Source organism: Geospiza fortis, unplaced genomic scaffold (assembly GCF_000277835.1).
Source record: "Geospiza fortis unplaced genomic scaffold, GeoFor_1.0 scaffold636, whole genome shotgun sequence".
Classification (NCBI taxonomy): domain Eukaryota; kingdom Metazoa; phylum Chordata; class Aves; order Passeriformes; family Thraupidae; genus Geospiza; species Geospiza fortis.
In genome coordinates, this window is record NW_005054435.1 from 1,311,874 (window position 1) to 1,336,229 (window position 24,356).

General features: G+C 42.1%; 1 protein-coding gene across 1 annotated transcript in view; it reads left to right on the forward strand.

The window, feature by feature from the left end:
- SPATA5 (spermatogenesis associated 5) overlaps window positions 1–23,937 on the forward strand; it is a 160,557-nt gene extending 136,620 nt beyond the window's left edge. The window contains exon 15 of the mRNA XM_031061994.1: window positions 23,611–23,937. Within this exon, the coding sequence (XP_030917854.1) occupies window positions 23,611–23,787 (177 nt within the window). The 3' untranslated portion in view covers window positions 23,788–23,937. The remainder of the gene's footprint in view (window positions 1–23,610) is intronic.
- Window positions 23,938–24,356: the final 419 nt, after the last annotated feature.

Sequence of the window (24,356 nt, forward strand, 5' to 3'; positions counted from 1 at the left end):
TCCTCTCGCCTGCTTTTCACTGGAATAAACCAACCAGCAGTTCTTTTTCCAGAACTGCTCCCAGTGAGCTCTCATTCAATGATAAACCAATGAAGAGACAGTAAAAAAAATTACCCAGCTCATAGCTCAGACTCTGTGTGTTTGTATTTGTGAGTCTGTATAAGGAGAACTTTTTCTGCTCAGTCTCTTCAGCAGCTGGGTTTTGTTGTTCAGCTGGGGATGAGGGACCAAAGAGCAGGAGCCAGCAGGATGGGTTGTTGGGGATTTTTCCCATGACAGGCAAGAACAGGGACTTGAGTGTTCATCACTGCCACAGGCAAGGAGAAAACACCCACCCAAAAGCCACGTGCCACTTGTATTTCTGGTTACCTGTGCCAAGTGGTGGTCGTGGCTGTGTACCTGGGGAAAGGGGCTTTGGGGGCTCCTCTTGCCAGGGAGGGCAAAGTATGGCTGGAGGGCTCATCACAGGCTCCTCATTTCATGGGATCTTGCCATTTCTGTGGTCATTTCTGGGTATTTCTGTGTTATATAAACCATAGGAACCAAACTGTGCTCCTTTGTTAGCATAACAGAATTTGCAAGGCAAGAAAATGAGCGCAGTAGTTTTCTGTAAAAAAGAGAGAACAAAACTTTTCATGATTTTGACTTTTCTAGTTTAAGGCCTGAGGACTTCCAAAGAAGTGTTGCTGGCAGTCTTGTTTTAATATTCAAATAGCAAGAGCTCATCATAATGACATGTCAGCTCTCAGAAGTGGAATATGGAATATAGTCAAAATGTTAAAAACTGAAAACTTGCTCTTCGTTTCTAACATTTGTCACTACTAAATTTACAAAAGTATTTGTGAAGTAAGCTGACAAACCTGGGGTTTGGGGGGATTTTAGGAGATTTTTATGCATATAGTTATCTGTATAAAGACCTTTCTCTTCTTGTTTATGATTTTCTTCACAAGAAAATGTTCACAAATATCATGAACTTACCCATATAAAACGGATTCTGTTTTTTCATCTTCTTTGTTATGTACTATCCTTTCACTCCTGAGCTAAAAAAAATGGTTTATTTATTAAAATAATCTATAGTTTGTCATCATTAAACCATGTTTATTAGTAACAATATTTATAGAGGAGCGGGGGAAAAAAGGAAAAAAGAAGTTTGAAATTAATTTGTCTTCTGTCAGTGCTTGGAAGTTGGAATAAGAAAGGGAACTGGAGCACTGAGACAGTATCTTACCCTAGGCTAGTTGTTTACCATTAAAGAGAGAGCTTGCATGCGGGAGGGAGTGTTATGTTTTGGACTTACTTCCTTGTAACTCATAAATCTTGGCTGTATAAACGTTCAGTCATTAATTAAGGCTTTCAAATTAATCTGTTTCCTGACTGGACTTGGCTGGTTTTGCATAGAGTAGTGCTGTTGCCCAATCTCCCAGTTTCAGAGTGCTCTCAAACGTGTGGTATGGGAGGATGGTGTTTATTGTGGAGAGTTAATGAACAGCACCAAAGGAGGGAGGGGGAGCCCCTGGGTTACCAACATGTGCAGGAAATAGGGTGCTGGTATCAAAATGGGTTTGTGCACTTTAATTGCTTCCCTTACTTCAAACAATGGCAAAAGTGGCTATTTTATATTGATAAATGTCAGGCCTAGGCAGAAGTATTTTTCATTCCTTTCATTATTCTTACATAGTGTTCTGGTTTTGCAGTTCAGCCAGTTTACTCAGGATGATGTATAAATACAGCCAAAACATCTCTCTCATGTGATGGAAAAAGATTTCAACTTTTGTTAGAGACTTCTTAGAAATTATTGGTAGTATTATCACTCAGGTGCTGCTCATCTGAGATTTGTGTCCTACTTGTTTTACCCTTTCTTTACAAATGTATAAATGTGTGTGTATATATATGTGTGTGTGTGTGTGTCTCCTTTCTTACTTGTGGAGGCATGGAGGAGCTTTTATCATGCATCATCATACATTTAATATTTCTCAAATATTAAGTATTTTCAGAAATTCATCCTGGAGATGTACTACTTTTTGTAGGCCTTTTAAACCAAAAATATTTTCATTACCTGGGTACTAGATGTGAATTAAAATAGTCAGCTTCCTCCAGTTCTGCATGTGCAAAGGATTTCATAAGTAACTTGTAAGGTTTAGAATAGGCATATAGAAGAAGAGGGTGGTGCGGCCCTGGCACAGGTTGCCCAGAGAAGTTGTGGATGCCCCATCCCTGGAAGTGTTCAAGGCAAGAATGGATTGGGCTCTGAGCAACCTGATCTGGTAAAAAGTGTCCCTGCCCATGACAGAGGCATTAGGATAAGACAATCTTTAAGATCTCTTCCAACTCAAATAATTCCAGAATTTTTTTTTTAGTATAAATGATTTTTCCATGACCAGGAAAACCCCTTGCCTTTTAATGGTGTCAAAGTGAAGGTGTGTTTTCAGTGTCACTTAGTCCTAAACTAAGCCATTCCAAATATTTCCAGGTCTTTTCAGTGTTGCTTTTTACAGATTGCTGATGAGAGGCATGTGTGAGGAGCACTGGCCAGAGGAATCCCTGTGCTTTTAATCAGTACTTTGAAAAAACTCAGTGTATCTTCAATGCTAATGTCAGCATGTGAAAGAACAGCCTCATCTTTAAGGACAACTCTGCCAATCTTATGTGTTTTTGGAGCAGGAAAAGAGATTATTGTCAAAATGTTTTCAATAGCAACTTCATCTCTAGAAGTTTGCCACAGACACACAGCATCAAAGATGTGCAGGCAACGAGTGACCCACTGAATTGGGCAGGTGGTGGAAATCCAGGTGGGCTTGTGGTGCTGGGTGAAAGTACCATGTGGAGCATGATAGCAACACTTGCTAAATATAAAATATAGCATTAAGAAACCGTGGTAATAAATCTCTCTTCTTCCAGTATACATTTGATTGGAGACAGTCCTGGGCTTGCTGGGAGATAGGATGGCTTGTTGGATTGTCTCGTTGATTTCTTCTTTCTTATGGATTTGATAAATCACTTGACACATCGTATTTGGTAATAAGTAAACTGTGTTTCAAAGCCTGAAATGATGCCTGGGTGAAATCTGTTGTTACATAAGACTTGACATTTAGTGTTGTGTTCAATGGTGTCTGTGTGCAACCTGAGGGGCAGAACAAATGACAATTCACCTTATTGCTTGCCATATACAGAGTAGGACTGGTTTTGCCCTGTGCAGATTCAAAATGAGGAGCTCCACTCAAAATACCTGTAGGCCTTTATTACAGATGGTGTGTTTTGCGGCTACCCATTTGTTCTGGGACCTGTTTCCTGAGGGCTGTTCCCAGGAGCTTGCATCAAGCCCTTGGGAATGGCTGGTGCTGGTTTCGGTGCCATTCCAAACCTGTACTGTACAGCAGAAGCCATTCAGCCTATTAGAAAAGGGCTTAAAGCTAAGTAAATAAAGGGACCAGTTAACGTGGTGGTGGGAGCCATGACCAGTGACCACTCCCTGCACCCCAGGAGCTGCTCTGCTCATCTGACAGCCCTGGAGCTCTCCAGGCTTTCCCAGCAGAGCCAGTGCAGAGACCCGTGCAGGATTCCCTTGTGATCATTGCTCCTGCTGTGGTTTCCCAAGGTGAACAAAACAATGATCCTGGTGTTGAAATGATAAACCAAGTCCAGTCCTAGCCCAGTCAGGATCTGCACAGAACAGGTTGTTCCCTGTGAGTTGGAACAACGCTGATAACATTTAGCAGGAATAGCAAATACGCATTAATATTTGCATTGTGATAACAGGAAGAGTCTATTTTGAGGTTTATAGTTAGTACTAATAATTCATCCTTGGCTTTGAGATCATTCTTGAAAGAAAGTGTCTGTTTCCTACAGGAACAGTCTTTCTTGTATGTCTCTCATTTTTCAAACAGAGAGCTTTTAGTCACTTTATTTTTACCAATTGAAATCCAGCAGTTTTATTGTGCTAATATTTAGCCTGCCAGGACTTTTTAGCACCAGATTTTTTTCCTTTGAAAATAGTGAGGGGCTTTTGGTGTTTGTTTCTTCTTAATTCACATGCAACATTTAAGGAAAGCTTAATTAATCCCAGCATGCAGGGAGAGGGAAAGGAAACAGTGCTCACCAATTGAGACTATATTTAGCTACGTTTATACAGAAGTGATTGTATTATCTAAAAATCCCTTTTTCTTTATTTTTGGATGAGTTTTGTGGCTAGGAAGGGAAGGCAGGCACAAGCTTGGTAAAGAGAGGTGGAGGGGGAAAAACTGCTTCCAGGGATCCAGAAAAGAGAAATATAATGAGCTATCTCTGTCTCTGTGTAGAGCTGAAGCAGGTCTTGCTTTTGGAAGTCCTTGAGTCAGAGGTTAGACTTCAATTTTAGGAGGTTTGCTGTGGCTGGAAAAGCTGTGGAAGTAGAATTCTATTCTCAAGATGTGAACATAGGAGCAGGCTGATCCTGGATAGGAAGGCCAGTTCTTGTTACTGTTTTTTATTAAAATATTTTGTTACTTCTGCTGCAAATTAACATTGGTTTGAACATTTTCTCTCTTAAGTATTGTTAAGTCTTCCTCATTAAAAAAACATTTCCTCAGTAATAATAGGTTCCATATGTAGATGTACTGTGTATGTAAAGTGATACATATTAATATAGCAATTGCCCATGAAAATGTGTTTTTTTGCTTTTCCACCATGTAATGACCCTTCCTGCTCCTGCCCCCAAACAAGCAGAACAACAAGAGGGCCCTTTGAACGGAAATGTGCCGTTTTAAACCATTTTCCAGATCCGATGTTTTCCGAGCTGGAGCGGAGCTGGCGGAGGAGGCCAGCAGAGATGGATCGCTGGCTGTTCCAGGAACAGCCTGACTGCAGAGCAGGGTCAGGCCCGGGGCTGGCGTGTGCCTGACAGCGAGTGCTCGGCTTTCCCGGGAAAGCTGCTCCCCAGGTGCTTCAGCAGGGCCCTCCTCCTGCAGGACCCTTCTCTGACAGCTGGGGCTCACTCAGGTGCTTCCAGCTGAGCCCTTCTCAGTGCCTTGCTGAATGCCAACACTTTACAGTGCTCTGCACTTCATCTCAAAAACCTGTCTGTAAAGCATTCCTTAAAAAGCAGGGAAACAAACCCCCTTTTCATTTTTAGAGGGTTACAACAGTATCCGAACATCTGCCTGTAGAAACAACACCCAACCTCCATTTCATAAAATCATAGAGCTTTAAAAAGCCAAGTTACCTTGTGAAATCTCTGTTTTTTTAATCTTTATGCATTTAACAAAAGGCATATTTCCGTGTGTTCTAGTTAAGTGTTGGAACATGATGCAGTAAGTCAGTTTGGCTGAGGAGATGTTCTGCAAGTGTCCTGCAGCAGAGCTTGCCAGCTTCCGCAGGGAGAGGAGGTGGGGGAGAGCTACAAGCATTCTTCACTCCTGCCAGTTGCGAGTTAAAAGACGATCAGAACCATTTCCCAAAGCAACAAGGACATAGCAAATTTTTCTTCAACCCACAGGTTGATTGGAAATGAAAAAAAAATTCAAATCCTGAATAAGATTAAGTGGTAATCCTGAATAAGATTAAATGGTCTCGTTACTTACCTGGGAAAAATTAATTAGATATTAATAGATAGATATTAATAGTAGATATTAATTTTACTTTTATAAATTTTGCTTCAGATTTCCTTCTGATAAAAAATTATTCAGAAACACGAAATTCAATTTATTTCTTTTATTCTGTATCATTGACTTAACTTTTTACATTAGAAACAGAATTCGGAATGTTTCACCTTGGAACAATTTTAAAAATTTCAATTCAAAATGACTTTTTCAAGATTTCCTTTCAATTTTGTTGCTAAATGGAATGGGTGAGGTTGAATTTGACCCTTTGTTTATTTGGCTTTGGATTAAATAATATATTCTGCTTGGGAAATACTCTGTACTCTATTCAGCAGAATAGAATGCTTCTGCAATTCTGCTTTTGGATGAACTTAAAACTAGAGGGAGTTGGTTTTATGAAACAGAGAATAAAAAAAAGAGTGTTTTTTCACATTTTGCTAGACATACTTCAGCATCAACATCTATTTTCAGCTCTTTTGCTGAAAGCAAATTTATAATTCTTTTGCTAAGAAAACTGAGCAGCCTGGACTGATAATTTGCTGGCTGCACTTTTACATGGACCCAGGTGTTCATGTTCTTCTGTTTATATTGACTCCACAGTTGAAAGAGAAGACTTTCTGTCTTAGGTGGAAATGGTAAAGTTGTAGGAAATAGGTTTCAGAAAGAGGAATATTTAGTTGATCTGTATCTCAGAACGTATTCTGTTTGGAAAATGTATTTAAATGATTGTGTGATTATACATAGTTGTGGGCGACTAATCTAGTCTGTTGCTGCAGGTCATGGGAATAGTCATAAAAAGTATTTACTGTGAATGTGAACCCGGATGCGTGCTTTCCCAACATGTTTCCCATATGGTCTGTAAGTAAACAGTAAATCAGATAGAGAAGAGCTGAGGAAAGAGAGGAAGTGGGTACGTGGGGATTCTGCAGCATTAAAACCCTGCATGGTTTGAAGCCCTAGCTTGTTTTGTCTCTGAACAAAAAAAAAATAAAAAAGAGCAAGTCTGAACAGAACAAAGATGCTCTGCAGACCTAGGAACCCATGGAGATCAGGCACTGACAAAAAAACATAATTTTTTTTGTCAGAAAAGCCTTGGTTGAAGTGCAGAGTTGACTGGCCGCCTCTAGAAATGACTTGCTGTTTGCCCACCTACACTTACTGCTGTGGCAGAGCCTGGCATGCATCTGCAGCCTGCAAATTCTTTTCCTGAAACCAAAAACTAGTTTTAGGGGATTGCTGGTTCCATTTCGACAGCTCACCATTCATGTCAGACTGTCCCTGTCAGACGTGTGATTCCCCCTTGGTCCTCTCTGCTTGCTTTGGGAAATCCAAACAGGGGAGGCAGGGATGTGTCAGATGCTCTCAGTGGGTGTGGATGAGGGTCTGAGCTGTAAGCACTGCAAAAATGCCTTTTTTTATTGCAGCTGAAGAGCACACAAGAAGTCCTGAGTTGCAAACTCTGTACCCTGGATGTGTGAGCGTGAGGGTAGGAGTTGTGCCTGGCAAGAGAAACACTGTTTTCACGCTGCCGTTTCAATATACATGAAAAGTTTCAAGCTCTACTCATCTATTTGCTCTGTGTTTATCTGTTTTACCTGATTTACCTTTAAAGCCATCCCAAGTCTCTGAATTGTTGTTCCTCCATACTTGTAGCCTAACCAGGCTTTCTTTTAGCCACCATGACAATTCCTCTGTCCCTGAAAGAGGCCATTTCATAGCTCTGGTATCTCAGGCTGGGAAATTTTCTCTTGGATACAGCTCACGCAGGCTTTCCATGCCCTGCAATCCCTGTGATTTTCCTGATTTTTGTCTTCTTTCACAGACTAAAGAAAGTACAAGTTTTCAGTGGGAAATGATTGGGAGATTAGAGAGAAGAAGTTGGCTCCAATCCAAAGGGTGGTGAGATATATTAGCACAGTTTGTAAGATAAAGCCAAATCTCTATTCTCCGTTACCTTGTGAGACTCCAGCCTAGGGCTAAATGCAGCCACAGACAAATGCTCTTGTACTTCTGAGGGCATGTCAGCGTGAGGAAGTTATCCTGGAATGAGATAGGCTGTGAATGTAAATGCAGTAGCTGTTCCAGCCTAACACCCTGTGGAGACAAGGCCTTGGTGAAGTCACTGAAAGCAGTGGAATGACTCCAGTGGCAGCTGAGGATGCTGAGCCCCCGCTGCATTCCCCCCTCAACAGCCAGCCCTGCAGGCAGAGGATGGGCTGGACACCATCTCCCAGGCCTTTTTTTTTTCCAGTAGGAATACATGATCTAACCATCTTTGCAATGGCTGCTTTTCCTGTCATTGTGGAAATCAGATTTATTGCTTGTGTTATCAACTGTCAGAATGAGGTGGATGAGGTGATGGCCAGCAGTGTTACCATAGGTGTCTTGTGAGCACAACGCATAGTTTAACACTTGCTGTCATGGGGAATATTTTATCTCTGCCTTCTCTTACTGTTTTTTGTCATTCCTACAGATTGTCACTCTGGCTTTGATTGTCTCTGTGGGTATCTAGGGTCTCTTAGTGTGTGTTTGTAGTGCTGGAGAGATTGGTGTGTGCACACACTCTTCCTGTGGTACTCTGGGAGTTAAAACTCAGCTTTTTTAATGCTTGAGAGGTTGCCACACACCAGTTTTTAGGCCTGTGTGGTGTGTTTCGGTTGTTACCTATCCTTTATGGTCTGCTGGAAATGAGTGTTTATTTTTAAAGTGCCTTTTCCCAGATTAAATAGAGCATTAATTAGTGCGTGAGAGGAACAGGGAGCATTATTCCACTGCAGCTTTCCATCGCGTCGAGAGCTCATTACCAGATGTAGAGCTCATAAACAAACACACATGGCTGCTGCATGTAAATCTTCTGCAGGAGAAATTACTGCTGATCCCTCCTGATTACATCACTTTGTCTTCCAGCTCATTAATACACTTTTGACCATGGAGACTATTTAGGTGCTAATAACTCACAAAGCAATATACAGGAAAGTATTACCTTTCCATATTTGTTAAACATATTTCCATCTGGAATTCCTGTCCATGGTCTAGACTGCTCTTTTTTTTTTTTTTTTTAATTTTGGAAGAGTAGTTGTGGAGTCAGAAATTCTCCTTCACAATTAGTGTTTGCTTCCACAAGGTCTATAGCAGGATATACAAATAGTCTTCCCAAAGCCATATGAAGATGATGATACAGAAATTAATCTGAAATTACTAGGCCAAAGTCTTTGCTGGCACAATCCCCAGGGAAGTTGTGCCAGCAGGTAAATTGGCCTAAGGATGAATAAACTTAATGAAATCTGGGAATCACTAATTTAGGACTTGATCCTGCCTGTTACTGAGGAATTGGATCCCACTGCAGTAACTCCCATGGCAGTCCCTGGAATCAGTCCCTGGCATGCCATGCACTGCAGTGGCTGCTGTAACCCCTCCACTGCTGATGGTCCATGAGGTTTGGGGCATGAATGAGCACTGACCTGAGGAAGGCAGCTCATCCCAGGTATCAGCAGAGCTTGCTAGGTAGTGGCAAAGGAAATTCATGACAGACTCAAGACTGTAATCCTACATTCAGTCCCTCTCAGGGATTGTCAGATGGCTGACTCCTGTTAGGAGTGACTTTTGCCTACCTCTACCTTGGCAGGTAATGTGTCACATAGTCTGGTGGAAAAGACCTCTCCCACATTTCTCATCCCTTTCCCAAACTCTCCAAGAGCACCAGCCACACACTGCCTGAGCAGCTGACCATTGATGAGTAGCCTTGTACCAGAGTTTCTTCCTATTTTCCTTTTACTGGAGACACCAATATATAAAAAATAGGTAGAAATATAAAACACCAAAGGAATGTGACACACTGTCATTAATCTCAACTTCTTTCTCTGACCAGAGCATGAATGTTAGCATTTGTCATTTGATTGAATTCTGCCTTAAAATCTGTCTCTACTTCTGATAGTGGATGTTACTGAGTCCAGAGTTTTGCAGTGCCACTAAGTACCATCACCTTAAAGGCAAAAAAAGTCTTGTTTGTTCATGGTACTTGTCCTGCTCAATGACTTATAGTTTCCATTTAGCTTCCAATTATTAAAAGCAGATAAGGGGTTTGGAACATATTTAAGCATGTGCTTTACTTCAGTGGTGTTTGCTGACGTCAGAGGAACCCAAACCAGATGCCTGTGTGCTTTCAGGGATGCTTTCTTGAAACAAGGGGAGAGGAAAAGAGAGAAGCCTTCCCTTCTTGGCTCTCCTCTTTTCATGTGTGAGTAACACACTATGCGCCTGGTTTTGTTTAAATCCAAGGATGGCAAACAACCACACTCTGTGAAAACTTCCTACTTCTTCCCATCCTTCTTTATGGTTTGTTTTTTTTCTTCTTGCTATTGATATTTGGGAACCTGTGGAGACAAAGTGATGTGAAACTTGGAGGTCTGACAGAGGAATTTATTCTGGCAGTTTTTGTGTGAAGCCTTGTGGTGCCATGAAATCCCCCTCAGTTCCACTGCTTGCTTTGCTTTTTCAAACACAGCCGTAGCTGGGCTGGTGCTTCCTTTGCAGGGGGTCTGTCAGAAGACAGGGAGATGGATGGGAGAATCCCCCAGCTCACAGGTTGGTTGAATTGCCTCTTTTAAGGTAATAACATTCCTGAAGCTTGTTCTAATATTTTATAGCTTTTGTGAAAGTCATCGATACTTGTCACTAAATTACAAGGCTGTGAACCCAGTAAACCTGTTGGTTCTTCTGAATCAAGGGTGCTTGATGTTCAGATGAATTTGTAGCCCATTAAATGGCAGCTGCACTCATCATGTACTTCAACTCTACAATAAAAGAGCGTGTGTACAGACTCATCTTTTTAAAAGGGAAATGAACTTATAGGGATTTTGTTTATGGGTTTATGTTTTGGTTTTTTTTTAAACAGTGAAGCATTCCCTGACAGGTTTGCAGCAGCTAAGCAAGATATGTGTTGAATTCACATTCACATGTAAGTGTTACGTGGCTGTCCCTGCTTTGCCAGCTGCTCACTTCGTGTGGTGACAGACCAAACAACTGCTAAGTGACAGTGCTGAAAACAATTTTGCAAGTTTCTCAAGAAAGTGTAAAGATGAGACTTCTCCACCATCTGAGCTTAAGGGCCATGTGCATCACATCTGAAATATTCTGTACTTTGGAAAGATGAGGACAGGAATATTTTGGAAATACGAGTGTACACAGTTGGGGCACTGACAGCTGCATGTCACATCTTTTTCTCCCCACCAAAGTTTGGTTTATGTGAATAGGGTTAAGCTGACCCTAACCATGAACTCTAGTGCTGATCAGAGATTTCAAACACACCCTGCTGTGTGCAAAAATGTCAGTGTGAACTCATGTTGAAGCAGTATAGACTTGATTAGGATCTCCTTTTAATCGAGAAATCATATTACAAAGTACATCTTCCCCAATAGTTCTAAGAAATGCCTTGTGGCAATTAAAGCAATTGCTTGCTTGGTAAATAATACCAGGAAGAAATCTAGCACATTTTACTGCTTTTTTCCCCTCCTAGATACATATACTGTGTTAAAGAGAAGGATCAGCAGTCCATCAATAGTACATAAATTCAGAAGTCCCTTGGTGGTTGATTTAATAATCTAAGTAGTGTGTACAAGCTAAAGGAGAACTGGAAAGTAGTGTGCACACATACTGCAAGGTTGTCAGGCAGTACTTAGTTATAAATCTTGCAAAACTGAAAAAAGCTCACCCTGATAAGATTACCAAAACATGACAAATGGCAGCCATAAATAGATTTTTGACTTCCTGCTCATCTCTTCTTTCTCCTGCCCTTCGCACTCTGCTCCGGTGTAACAAAGCTGTCAGGGCTGTGCAGCTCCTCCAGGTGAGGGTCAGCTCTTGATATATTTTTGATCGTTGTGTGAAGTTCCCCTGTTAGTATGTGGTCCCCTTTTTAACCTCCTTGCAGATTCCCCCGATTATCCCAAATCACTTTCACATGGAGCTGAGGTTAAGCTTTATTTCTCTTGGCTTGTCCCTTCCGTAGCAGACACTTTGTCTTCACTTTGAAAGGACAAAGCGATGTTCAGCTGCCTGGGCTTGCGCCCAGCATTTGATTTATACATTATTTAATTTCCTTTAGAAAATTGGAAGCAGAACTTTAGGAGTGGAAGTCAGTCCTTTTCATTTGTTTAAGGATCTTTTAGGGCTAATATAATCATCGATAGTAGATGTCAGCATGATTAGGGTGACTTAAGGTAAAGCAAAGAAAATTGAATACCGGAGAAACTCTTTCGCAGAGGAGAGGGTGCCAAGATTTATAGCCATGCACAACATCTGTGGGTTATGAATTGGGGCATTAAAAAGTGAAAACAGAAAATCACCAGGTTTTTGAGTGACACATTGAAAACACCTGCCTCCCCTGGCTGCAGGCTGGGGCAAGAAAGGCTCTCGCCCTTTGCGATACATTTGCAGTTGATCCTTGGAGTGTGGGTCTCTCTGGAACTTAATTCAACCAAGGAGCTAATTCTGCAGAAATTCCTCACTGAGTCCAGAGGTTTGCATTTGGGCTGACACTGCATTCACTCCTGCAATTAGGTCTGTGCATGCCTCTAGGTGACCGCCAAGACAATTTGAAAATTTCCCATGCAGCGAAGTCAGGAAATTAAAAATTAACTCTGGAAAGGACATCATGTAATATTTGGCAGTGTGGTTTGAGTGCTGTGTCCACTGAGGGGTAGAAAGTCCTGCTCTCACCAAAAACAAACCCCAACTGAAAAGTTGAAATATGTCTTTCATGGGATTTTGCATGGTCCACAGCTGAGGGAGATATGGAAGGGGAAAGGCCTGTGGCATGCATGTGCTTATGGATACAATATGACTTGTGGCCTTTAATTTAGCAAAATAGCATTTAATGAAGCAGAGTGAGAGTCCCACATTGTTTCAGGCTCCCTGGTGCTCCGGCTGCTGTTCCCAACATGGTTATGTGGGGGAAGAAAGGGCTTCAGTGCTGCAGTGTCGCTGTGGTGCTGTGCCCTTCCAAGTCTCAGAGTCATCCATTTGATCTGGAAGTCACTTGATAAATGGGAGGGGCACATTGCAGCACAAGGGAGGCTTTCTCAGTCACAGCCCTTTGAGCTAAAACAAGCAGCTTCACCACTCTGGGCTGCTGAGAAGTACCAGTTGTATGGTGTCATGCAAAATAAAAGGAAGGAATAAAGTCCAGCTTCCCTGTGACATTTCATGCATTTAAAACTTGCTCACCCCATAAAAAACAAATTATTGATATCAAAGAATTTTCCAGATAGCATGAAAAGTATTAAATATGATACTAAGTGGGAAATGTTAAGAACATCTGCTCTTAGGAGTACTGAATAATTTCAAAGCTGAGAGAAAATAGCATCTGGTTTTTGGTTCAGTATGGAAAACTGTGCTTCTGTGGCAGCATCCTGGATGTGGTGTCCTCATTCTTTTGGTCACCTTTTATTGTTTTTGCAGAGGCATTAAGACTTTTTGTCTGTCCTACTATCTGTACATCTAATGTGAAATGTGTAAATACAATACACACGGAAGTGGAAAGTTCACACTTTCTCATGCACACAGGCAATTCCTGAGCAAATCAGATCTCAGCTCTTAACAAGGATCTGGAGACAATACCAGTTGTAGATACCCACACAAGGCAGAAAGAGCAGCATCTGCTAAGGACAAAGGCAATGATACAATTAAGGTGTCCTTTTTATTCCACCTCACAGACTCATGTCTACTTGGCATAAGCTGTTGGATGCTGTCATCCTTAGAGTCCTCTATGCCATGCAAAGTGGGATGCTGGCTGATTCCTGAGCCTGTCAGATAGGCTGGAATGGCTTCAGGGAGAGCAGTTTTGCTTTATTGTGTCATTTTATAACTTGGCCACACAATTCAGCACAGTAAAATATTTATGGAAGTTCAGGAGAAGGCATATGTGTGCTGTAGGCTCTAGCTAGCAAGAGGAGTGCACCCACAACGCTGCAGGTAAGAGGAGCAGATGGTCTTTTCCTGTGTATTCACTCAGGCTCTGGTAGGCAAAGCAGCCCTACAGCAGGAGGCAAAAAACCTGATGGTGACTTCAATTTGTGAGTGTGCCTCAGGATCACTTCAGGACTGTCCTGCCACTGGTTGCATGTTTCTTAGTGCCTTTTTATGATCTTTCAGCTGTGGTCCTTAGTTATGTTACAGTTTCTGAGCTCACTCTTGTGGCATCCTCCTTTGGGCTTCATCCTCTTCTTCCTTGAACACTACTAAGCATAAATTTCCTACTTTTCTGGCCTTAAATTGTTTGAGTATCATGTTAGACTGCAACTTCTAAGAAGTTAAAATGCTGTTAATATTAAAAAGCAAAGCTGCATGCAACATGGAGAAAGGGGAAGGGACACTCCTCTGCTTCCCCCGTGCATATTTGCAGAGATGCTGAAGGTAAATTTTGAATGTGAAGCATCTTTGTGAAGAGAAATTCAAGTGGCCTGTTTTCTAAATATTCATAGTGTTGGAAATTTGCATTACATTGTCTTGCCTAGACAAGGAAGGAGGGGGAAAAAACCCAAGAGACCAAAGGAGGTTCTTGCATTAATGTGGCACAAGTGTAGAAGGAGTTTACAATTATGAAAGAGAAGAATTTGTTAAATTAGGTCTGTTATCCATGGAGTAAGCAGATCTGGATGACTTTCAGACATTACATGGATTCAGTTTCCTCAGCTGGAGGAGGGAACCCAGATTTCAACTTATAACATTAACAATGCAAAAGCAGAGACCTTAACTGATTTTCTGTTCCATTAAAACATAACCCTTCATCAATCCTTAAGGTAATTGTTGGTACCCCACTTTTCTTGTTCCATATATTTGCATCATTCGTGGTTTCTTTTCTTGCTGCAATTACTTCATTTCTTTTCTTGCACAAGCAAACCCTGCGTTAGAACTTGAGTAAGTTCTTTTCCAGCATTTTTTGCTTCCTCCTTTAAGAGTAATAACCATACACAAAGGCATTTTGCTGGGGCTTAATGGCATTGCTTTCTAGGTCTGCCTGTCCTCCCAGCCACACTCTGCCTCCCTGGAATACAGGCATGCAGTAGTCCTCCTCCCTGATTTTCCTGGGAAACACGAGCAGCTGGTGCCATGAGAAGTTCCAAGAGGTAAACTTAGAAACAGCTTGAAATTCCTTTAGCTTTCTGCTGGGGAAATAGATACTCCACAGGAGACATCTCACACCTTCCAGGAACTGAGAACCCAATAAATAAAGGCTAGAGAGCTTCCATTAAGGGCATTATGTGTGTTCTCCCCAAATGTCTTTTCTCACCTCAACCCAGGATGAGAATGCACACGTCACCAAGAAAGTATAACTCTTACTATTGTAGCATTTGTGTGCTTTCTGTCCAAACTGACAGAAAAACTAAGTTTCTAGGAGATTTGTCATTATTTTTAACTGAGTGAGTTTGCTTTTACTGTGTTGTGTTATGATAGCTCATTTGTAGGTAACTACGGTTGCTATTTTTAACCTGCTGTGTAAGGTCCAAATCAGGACAATATTTACCATGGCTCCAAAGACAGGACGAAAGGCAGAGTTTAAATGAACCCATGAAAAAAGGTGGGTTTTTTTTGCTTTCCTTCTTTGTATTGGATTCAAAAGTTTGGGGTTGTAGCTACCTTTAAATGGTGATATAATGTAATAGAAATGTAGCTGGAGATGAAAGATAGTTCTAGACTGGCTGTGTTCTGTTGACCAAAAAATAATATTTTTAGGGAAGAGAGAGCACTTCTCCCAGTTCTTTTTGCAGAGTTGCTTTTATTTGCTTTGTTTTGATAGGAGTCTGAGGCCTCTGCTCAGGTTAAACTTGAGAAAGGAAAGGCAAGAATTATCTTCCAGTGCAAGAAATAGGGAATATGCTGAATATATCACCCAGCCTTGTAAGTGCCTCGAAATCTGAAAAGCAAGCAAGCAAACACAGCAACTGCTTAACACCTCCATCCTGATAGGTTTCATAAGGTGGGAGCTGCCAAATCTGTTTTATAGGTTTTTTTTTTCCTAGGGAGAAACTCATGACAGCCACAGCTAATGATGAAGTCTTCTAGTTTTAAGTTTTTAGTTGCATAATCCAATCTCTCTTGCTGGCGGCGTTCGGCAGAATACCCTTGGCTCTGTGTCCAGGCCCTCTGCAGCACCAGCAGACTGTGAGTGAGAACACAGGATTCTCTTAATTACTTTTAATTAAAATGAGTGCGTGCACACACACACACACACACATAGAAAGACTCTGTTTTTCTAGTGGCTTGGCTTCCTTTTCCTCATTGAAGGGAAGAAGTTAAACTTTCCCATTAAATGTTTATATAAAAATGAAATAATTCTGAGGTTAACCAGAAATGCAGCTTAATCTTGTATAGAAACATACATGTGATTTTTTTGGGGGGGGGTTGTTTTTTTTTTTAGTTGCACAAATATAGCTGAAACTTGAAGTTGGCAGAGAGTGCTGTTTAAAAATATTTAGTCCCAGCATGTAAAAACTCGTTTTGTTACGGAATTCCTTTGTGAGAGGTGTAGCTATGCCATGTCTCTGCCAAAGTGATGGGAGCCATATCGGCAGAGCGCCTCTTGGAAAATAGCTGCATTTTGGGCTTGTAGTTACAAAATTGAAATCGGAATTTACATGTTTTATACATTGCTTGGAAGGATACCACATCTAGTAATATTTTTTAAGAGAGTGGAAGGAAGAAAAAAAGAAAGCTTGCAGATGGAGCCGAGGCTTCGCTCTGTTAGAACATGTCGGGATGAGCAGAGGTATGTGTGATGACACTGAGCATGTACCACTGAGAGCTCTGCTTTATTCCCCTTAGCTGTCATCATGTGCTGGAGTTATGATACATACACCTCATTTTGGCCACATACCTCATCTTTCCCTTCCCTGGGCGTGTGTGAGCTTTATAGAATAGCAGGAGCTACTGATACATGTGATGCTGTCTGCTGCCCGGGCACAGCCCCTGCTCAGTTTCTGGTACTGGAAGAGCAATTAAAGGCAGCATTTTGGGGTCACTCTGCCTCATTAATTGTTGCTATGATTGTCCCACATGTGCAGCTGGCTAGTTGTCTGGCTCAGCTCTTGGTTCACCTTCAGCTGATTCTGAAGCCTGGCTGAGACGAGTAGAGAGCAGGAGGACTTGGTCTTTGCCGTGGCCGCCATGCAAAGGGTGAACCTTTCATGGGAACCCCCATCCTGGTCAAATCAGATGTATTCAGGAACAGGACAGCTTTGTGTCCCTGTGCAGCAACCTCAGGTAAGCTGTGGACACCCACACACGTGGTCACCTGAACATTAAGCCACAAAATTACACAAATAAGCAAATGCTACATTAAGTTGTGCAGACTGCTCTGAACTAAGCTCACTTACAGACATCATTAAAGGAGCTGGTTTTATTCAATTACATTGTGCTTAACAATTTCTCATTAAAGGAATCAGGAATAGCAGAGATCATTTGCTCTCAGAGACACAGGATACACATAATCCTGGGTTTATGGTGTGGGATGGAAGGGACCTTAAAGATAATCTCATTCCACCCCCTTGCCATGGCCAGGGACACTTTCCACTAGACCAGGTTGCTCAAAACTAATAGCTGTCCTTTACATTTAAAAATTGCAAAGATGCTACCTCATCAATACAGACTTGTTTTAAAGTAGGCAGTCCAATGTCTGCTAATAATGAATGTCTCTTTAATAAACAAGGGAGAAAGAAGTCTATATTTTTATGAAAAATAATATCTATTTGTAGACTGTTATTGCTGAGGGTAGGAACTCACCCACTCCAAGGCAGTGTTCCTAAATACAGAACTGTAGAGATGTAAGTGCTTTAACTTGAGGAAAGATAATAAGTTTACAACATAGATGCTTAGAGATCAAAGACGCCTCTGTCTCACTGAGGCCTTGTGCAGCCTGTGAGGGCCTTGCTGGGACACTTCAGCTGGGAAAATTTTTGGGAGTGACAGTCATATCCTAAGCAAATCCACTCCATAGGTCCCATAGTTCAGTACATGAGTCTGAGGAGTGAATGGATACTGTCTGAAAAGCATGATGCTAATACACTTCATCATTTTCTAGTTAGAACAGATTATTCACCCTTTGCAAAATGCCCAAATGTATAATTGTATCATTTTGTGGATACCCCATCCATGGAAGTGTTCAAAGCCAAGTTCTGAGCAGCCTGGTTTAGTGGAAGGTTCCCTGCCCATGGCAGAGGGGTTAGAACTAGGTAATCTTTAAGGTCCCTTGCAACCCAAACCATTATTTGATTCTGTGATCCATCCCATTTAAATCTACACAGATCATAGAACTGAGCAGAATGACGAGATGCACATACAGGGTGATTGTTTGTCTTTCAAACATTGGTCAAAATTTATCACAAGGTGTCCAAGGTTTCCATAGTATTGGAAACCTTTTCCTCTATACAGAACAAGATTTTTAGCAATCTGTAACAATTTCTCTGAGCAGACAAGAGAAAAAAGCTGTTTTCTTGTCTTTCTTGGTTTATACATAAAACAGGGGAAGGTGAAACACAAGAGAAGTACTACATTTAAGCCTTTTTGAAACACATCAAAAACTTCACCTCTCAGCAGCTAAGATCCTCTCTCAGTTTATCCCATTTTAAAGAAAAAAATATATTTGTGACATCTTAAAATAGCATGTTCATCTAGGGCAGGTCTCCCCAGCAGCTCCTGGAGCACAACTCATCCCACTTGCTGTGCTCCCCACTCCTCCCATGCTGACTTGTCGAATACCCCCTGAGCCCATCTCAATACCCCAGCAGCAAGCTAAGGCTCTTTTTATTTCATTTCTGGATTAGTTTTCTGATGGTCTGCTGCATTGAATCGGTGAATGAAAGGGCCAGCTTAGCCCTGGAGCCAGCACAAGAGCCGGACGGGAGCCTGCAGCCGGCAGCGGGTGGTGCCTGCACAAAGGAGAGGGGGGAAAGCGGGGCCGTGGCGTCCCACACTGAGCAGGAGTGACCTGCTGGGGGTGGCACAAACCTCGAGGTATTTTTACATCTCTGCCCAGCACTCCTTTGAGCCCCCTACAAATCCCTTGTGGGAAGTTGTGCGCTGCTGGAGCCGCGTTGAATTATTTATGTGGATTTTAAGAGTACAGTCAGCAACCTCTCCCATCTCCTCTCTGCCTACGGAGCAGCTTCTCGCTTTGGAAAGGCATCCATGCCCACCTTTTCCCTTAGTCAGGTGGGTCCTGAGAACTTTCCAGCTATCCCTGTTTATTGGGGATAAGTCTTTTGCTCTCACAAGGCAGCTCCTGGCACAGGGGTAGGGCAGGAATTCGCCCGAGTGAGACACAGATGTCGAGACCCGGGGGTTATTCATGTCTTCTTCAAATGCCGTGTGTGAAGCTTTTATCCCTCCCTGGCTGAGCGGGAAAGGCGAGTCCCCAGACCTGGTCCCGGCTCCCTTTGAGGTGCCCGGCGGGCGCTCAGCCTCGCAGGTACTGCTCCGCCAGGAAGAGCCCCAATTTGTGCTATTCACAACCCGCAGGGCACTATTCTTGTTTCCAGGCTCCTAATCCCTCTCTCACACACAATCCCTTACAACTTTAACTGGCGGGGTGGAGGAGCGAGTTAAAAAGGAAGGAAAAAGGAAAATGAAACACAATGTAGGGCCAGGCAGTGGCTGCCAGTTACGGCGCACACAATCGACACCAGCTGCAGCCCAATTAAAGCCCACATTCACAGGTGTTCCCAGCACACTCGGCCCTAACAAAACCACTTTCTTGAAAATACCTAAGGCTTTAACACAGAAGAGCTTTTTTTTTTTTTGAGGTTTTTTAAAGCTATTTAGAGCACTTTAAATACAAAGAAGCTGAAAAGGACTTCGAGTCGGCTGGAAAGAGTTGGTGCTTAATGCCAGAATGGGGGAGAATTGGCCCAGCTGAAGCAGCCAGCGTAACCATTGGTTTCTGGGGAAAGATGGGTCGGGCTCAATGCTGGTTATGCAGGGAACAGTAACTGGCACCGGGCATTTTATTGTTGCTGGGAATGGAATGGGGCAGGAGAGAACGACTAGGTGTAAATCCTTTCCTGCTGGGGGGCTCATCGTTGTTTGTAGCATAGCTCTGGGCTGGTATGTGGCTTTGTTTTTTATTGATCTCTGTGTGTGTGGCTCAGACAGCAGATTTTAATTCTCCTTTCCTCCCAGGAAAGCTTGATGCTAGTGCCTTTTTCACTTTGAAGCAGAATTCTAAATTAATTGTTTATTTTCTGATCTTAAAGATCATCCCTGAGATAATAAAGCAGTCCTTCAAGAAAGCACTGCACTGGTTTTTTACACATGAATTCAAAAGTATTCCCATGGTAAGAGATGACTGTAGACAGCAGATGAATGCATTGGTTGGTAAATTGCTCTGACTCCACTTGAAATGAGAATTCTGTTTGGTAAACTTCCTTTGATAATGATACTAATAATAACCAAACTAGGGGATATTCTGGTACTCTTAGATTCAACAGCTTTTTACCCCGCCTGGCTGCCTCTTTACGCTGCAGTAGCACCCGTGCAGTTACAGTGGGTACAGCTTGATTACCTGGTGCCTGGTGTGTTGCTGTTTAATCACTGCTGTCTCTGACAATCACTTGATGCCTTCATTACTGTCCTAGAGTGGGTGCTGAAAGCCACTCTGGATTCAGATGCAGTCACAAAATATCTATTTTGTCTCTCCGCACACTGAGATGTGTTTTTGCCTTTGGAACAGGACTAGGATGTTATTCCTGTTCCTCACAACACACAGAGATGCAAAAGACTGCACTTTTATTTGTCCTTTTTTTGTGTACTGAAAAGGTAAAAATTATGATCCCTTAGTATTTTTATTTGAAACTCATTAAGAATTGCCTTGCAGGTAGGTAATGCTGGTTCTTAGCATTCATTTATTGAGGTGGCCAGATGCTGTTCATCCTACTAAATGCAATGGAGAAAAATTAATATTGCCCAAGCTTCAAACTCACAAATAATTTGGCCTGAATTAGGTACTGTCACTTGGGAAGAGATACTAGAGGCAGCATCAATAATCTTCTGAGAAAAATCCTCTCAGCACAAATACAATGATAAGAAAGGGACTGCAAGCAGCCCAGGGACAGAGCTATGGCCTGGTACAGCCCCCTCTGTGCCCTGTACAGCTTGAGGCACTCAGCAGTGAGAGCTCAGGGCAGAACTGGCCAAGGCAGCACTGGCAGGTGGGAGGAAAATGGACAGGTTGGGCAGGAGCAAGGCCTGAGTCACTGAGGACTCTTCAGCTTGCAAAGACTTGACTGGGAGGGAAGGAGATAAAACTCTGTAAAATCATCGATGGTACAGGGAAGGTGAGCAGGGAAGAGCAGATGCATCACCTTTCTCATAAAACAGGGAATAGGAGGACTTGCGGAAATTGCCAGGTTTCGTACAAACAAAAGTGCTTTATTATATAAGGGTGATTGGACTGTGGCACTTGATACAGGCTGATCTTGAAGAGGCCAAAAGAAGTGATTTAAGAAAGCCATAGGAGAAGTTCATTGGAAATAGACCTGTTGCAGGATTTTAAAGCTGGTGGTGTGGATGCACCTTCTGGGTTTGGAGTGCTGCTAAGCCTGGAAAAAATCCATGTCTTGCTGCAAAGGGTCTCCTTCCTCTGCTGTCAGTTACAGCCTCTTCTGTGGCCTTCCCTTTTTTCCTCAATCCACAGAAATGACATTTAAAAGCCCTTCTGTTGCTCCATCTGGTAAGAAATGTCCTAATGTGGCTGTGACAGGGAGACTCCATGACAGACCAGTGACCTTAGGCCAATAAGGTCTGAATTCAGCAGATGAATTCACCCTCCTCTCACTGTGGCTACACCACTACTTGTGTTTGCTTTCCATGAGTGATTTACCTTTATCAGCTAGTGAGAATGCTTGTGAGGATTTTTTTTGTAAGTTTGCATACTGAACAAAGCAAAATAATCAAACTTGCCTTGTTGAATCTCTTACCTCAGAAACCTGATCCCCTGGGTTAGCCAAGGAATGGAAACAAGTCCATGTGACTCTGTGACCAGACACAAGGGCCTGCATTTTCGACGCTGTGCTGTAACGCCTGCTGTTTATTACTCAGTAATATAGAAAAGATTTAGTCCACAAAAATTCTGAGTGCAGCCATGGAAAGGGAGAACAATAATTTATGCCTTAAATGTATGCCTTCCCTTGTCCCTCAAAAGCAGCTGAAATGCTTTTAAGAAGCCAAAAATAATGAGTTTTCTGGTGCTTCCTCATGTCTAGTGATTTTCAGTTATCACAGAACTTATGGTTCAGTATTTAAGAATAAAATTAAAACAAAAAAAAATCATTTGGAAGTGAGTTGTCATCACTGTTACTGATAGTGTTGGCAGAGCATAGAGAACAGGTGAAAGCTTCATCGGAGCTATCAGCCTATGGGTGAATTCCTCCTGAGTGTATCGGTGTACAAATGAAACGGGAAGAAGTAGGATTGGCAGTGGTGTTCCTTCAGTTTTGGATGTGACAGCTTGACAGTGTCTCCTTCAGCTTCTCCTTCACTTAACCAGCTGCTGACAAGTGAACACCTTGGCAGTGTCACCCTGCTTCAGCATTTCATGCTGTGGATAGGTGATGGTCTCTGTGAGAAGAACAGGGCAGTCAAATCCTGCTGGACTGCATTTGGGGATTTTTTTAATAATGCCAGAAAACTTCCAGAGTCTCTTCATTTTATGGCCTTACTGCAGGATTTATCAAGGGGAAATGGACCCCTTTTTCAACACGGGTTCTGAGTCCAGAATGCTTGGGATCTGTTTTTCCATCACCAGTCTTTCCCTTGTGGAAGAATTCTGGGGTCAGTGGTAGGCAGGGAGTGCAAGGGGCGTTTGATCTGGTGCAGGTTTTTTTCTTTAAGTAGCTTAATATTCCTGTTCGAGATGGGGACAGAGTCACAATGTCTGCTTAGAGAAAAACTTGCACAGAAAGACCAGGGCCTCTCTGTTAACTTTCTGGGTGATGCATTACTGATCTCCACAAGAAGCTGGTGCACTAAATCTCAGCTGCACTTCCACGTTCAGCTGTCTCTGAAGTCCTGAAAAGCATTAAAATGCGGAACAGCAGTGTTTAGCTTTGGTGCTCATTAGAGCAGCACAGAACTAATAGTAATATTGTTGTAACTTGACAAAGCCATCTAAATCCATGCATGTTTTCTTGTGAAAGCTTCCTAAACATGCTGCTAAATCCCCTAAAAAGCTACTAAACGGCTTTGGCAACCATTAGCAGAGCATAAGCGAGGGAACTCCTTTCAGTAAGTGAACAAACAGAGAAAATATGCTGAATAGCCGGACAAATGTGTTTCAGTTGGCTCTTTCATTTACAGATATAAGGGAGCAGTCAATATCAATCACTGTTTTCCCTGTTGCACTGGAAATCACAATATCTCTTTTCATTCCACAAGCTCCTTTCACCACAGTAATGTGTCTTTAGAGTGACACTGGCATCAGTCTGTTTCCGCTGTCTGAAGTCCAGAGAGCTTAAAAACACATTGCAGGGTATGAGACCTTAACCTTCCTCCCCTTCCACACACCCCTCTCCTCCGAGCCTCCTTTTGGAATTAATTGTTCTTATTTCTTTCCCAGTGCAAGGCTGGGAAAGAAAAGTGCCTGCAGAGCCTGGGAATATCTGCTCTTGCACTTTGGGGACGGAAAAATGTATCGCTGGTGGTTGGGATTTGAATTTATCAGGTGTTGTGGGGAGTTTAACACAAGGTAATATGATTAGTAAGTTAATTTGCAGCATGCTGTAATGTGAAATTTAATGTACTGTGGTTTAAAGTTCAAGCTACATCCTGTTTTTTGGATGTCCTAAATTGCCCATAACCTCATTTATTTTAAAAAATTTAAAAATTGGGAAAACTACTTGTGATTATTTGGCATTTGGAGTGATTTGATGTTCTTGGGTTCTCTGTCTTAAAATAATAATAATAATAATAATAATAATAATAATAATAATAATAATAATAATAATAATAATAATGCTGTGTGGTTGGTTTTTTTGTTGTTTTTTTGCAGATAACAGCAGTGTGCAGGGAAGCAGCCCTCCTAGCTCTTCAGGAAGACATCCATGCCAAATCTATCACTGGCCGGCACTTCCGGAGTGCGCTGGCGGTCGTGAGCCCGAGGATTCCCGACTCGTTAATCCAGTTTTATGCAGATTACCAGCAGCAAAGTGGACTGCACGCGCTCTGAAAGGCAAATTAATACATTCCCCATTCACTGTGTGAATGGCACATTTCCTTTGTGAAGCTGTCAGAAGCCAAAGAGTTTTGTACCGTGAGCGAGTGGAGTGTCTGGAGTTAACTGAATGAGGAATTGCTGTTAATAAAAGTCCCTGTGGAAGTTTTGCGTGTCATAGGCATTGTCCTAAACTTTAGATTTTACCATTTTAGTGCTCTAACGTGCCTTTTAGGGGTAGTCAGATTTCTGGTTTAAGTCAGTTTATCCATGTATCAAAAAAACCCCAAAAGATCAAATTCTGAAATTTGGTGGATTCGTGGCCCTAAAGAGAGAAGCAACAAATGCTATTATTGCCTTGATTTGTTCCTGCCTCAACCACAGTTATATCCCAGTGAGCGACCTCATTACAAAAAATGCTTACAATTATTGTGAATTTTTTTACTTGTGATCTCCAGCAAAGCTGCCAGACAGGCTTTCTGAGATAAAGCCAAGGCATCCTGATTGATTACAGCCAAACATTTATCTTTAGTCTTCACCAGCTCCTTTTTAGACATGCTGGCAAGTAGGCACCTTGAAAAACT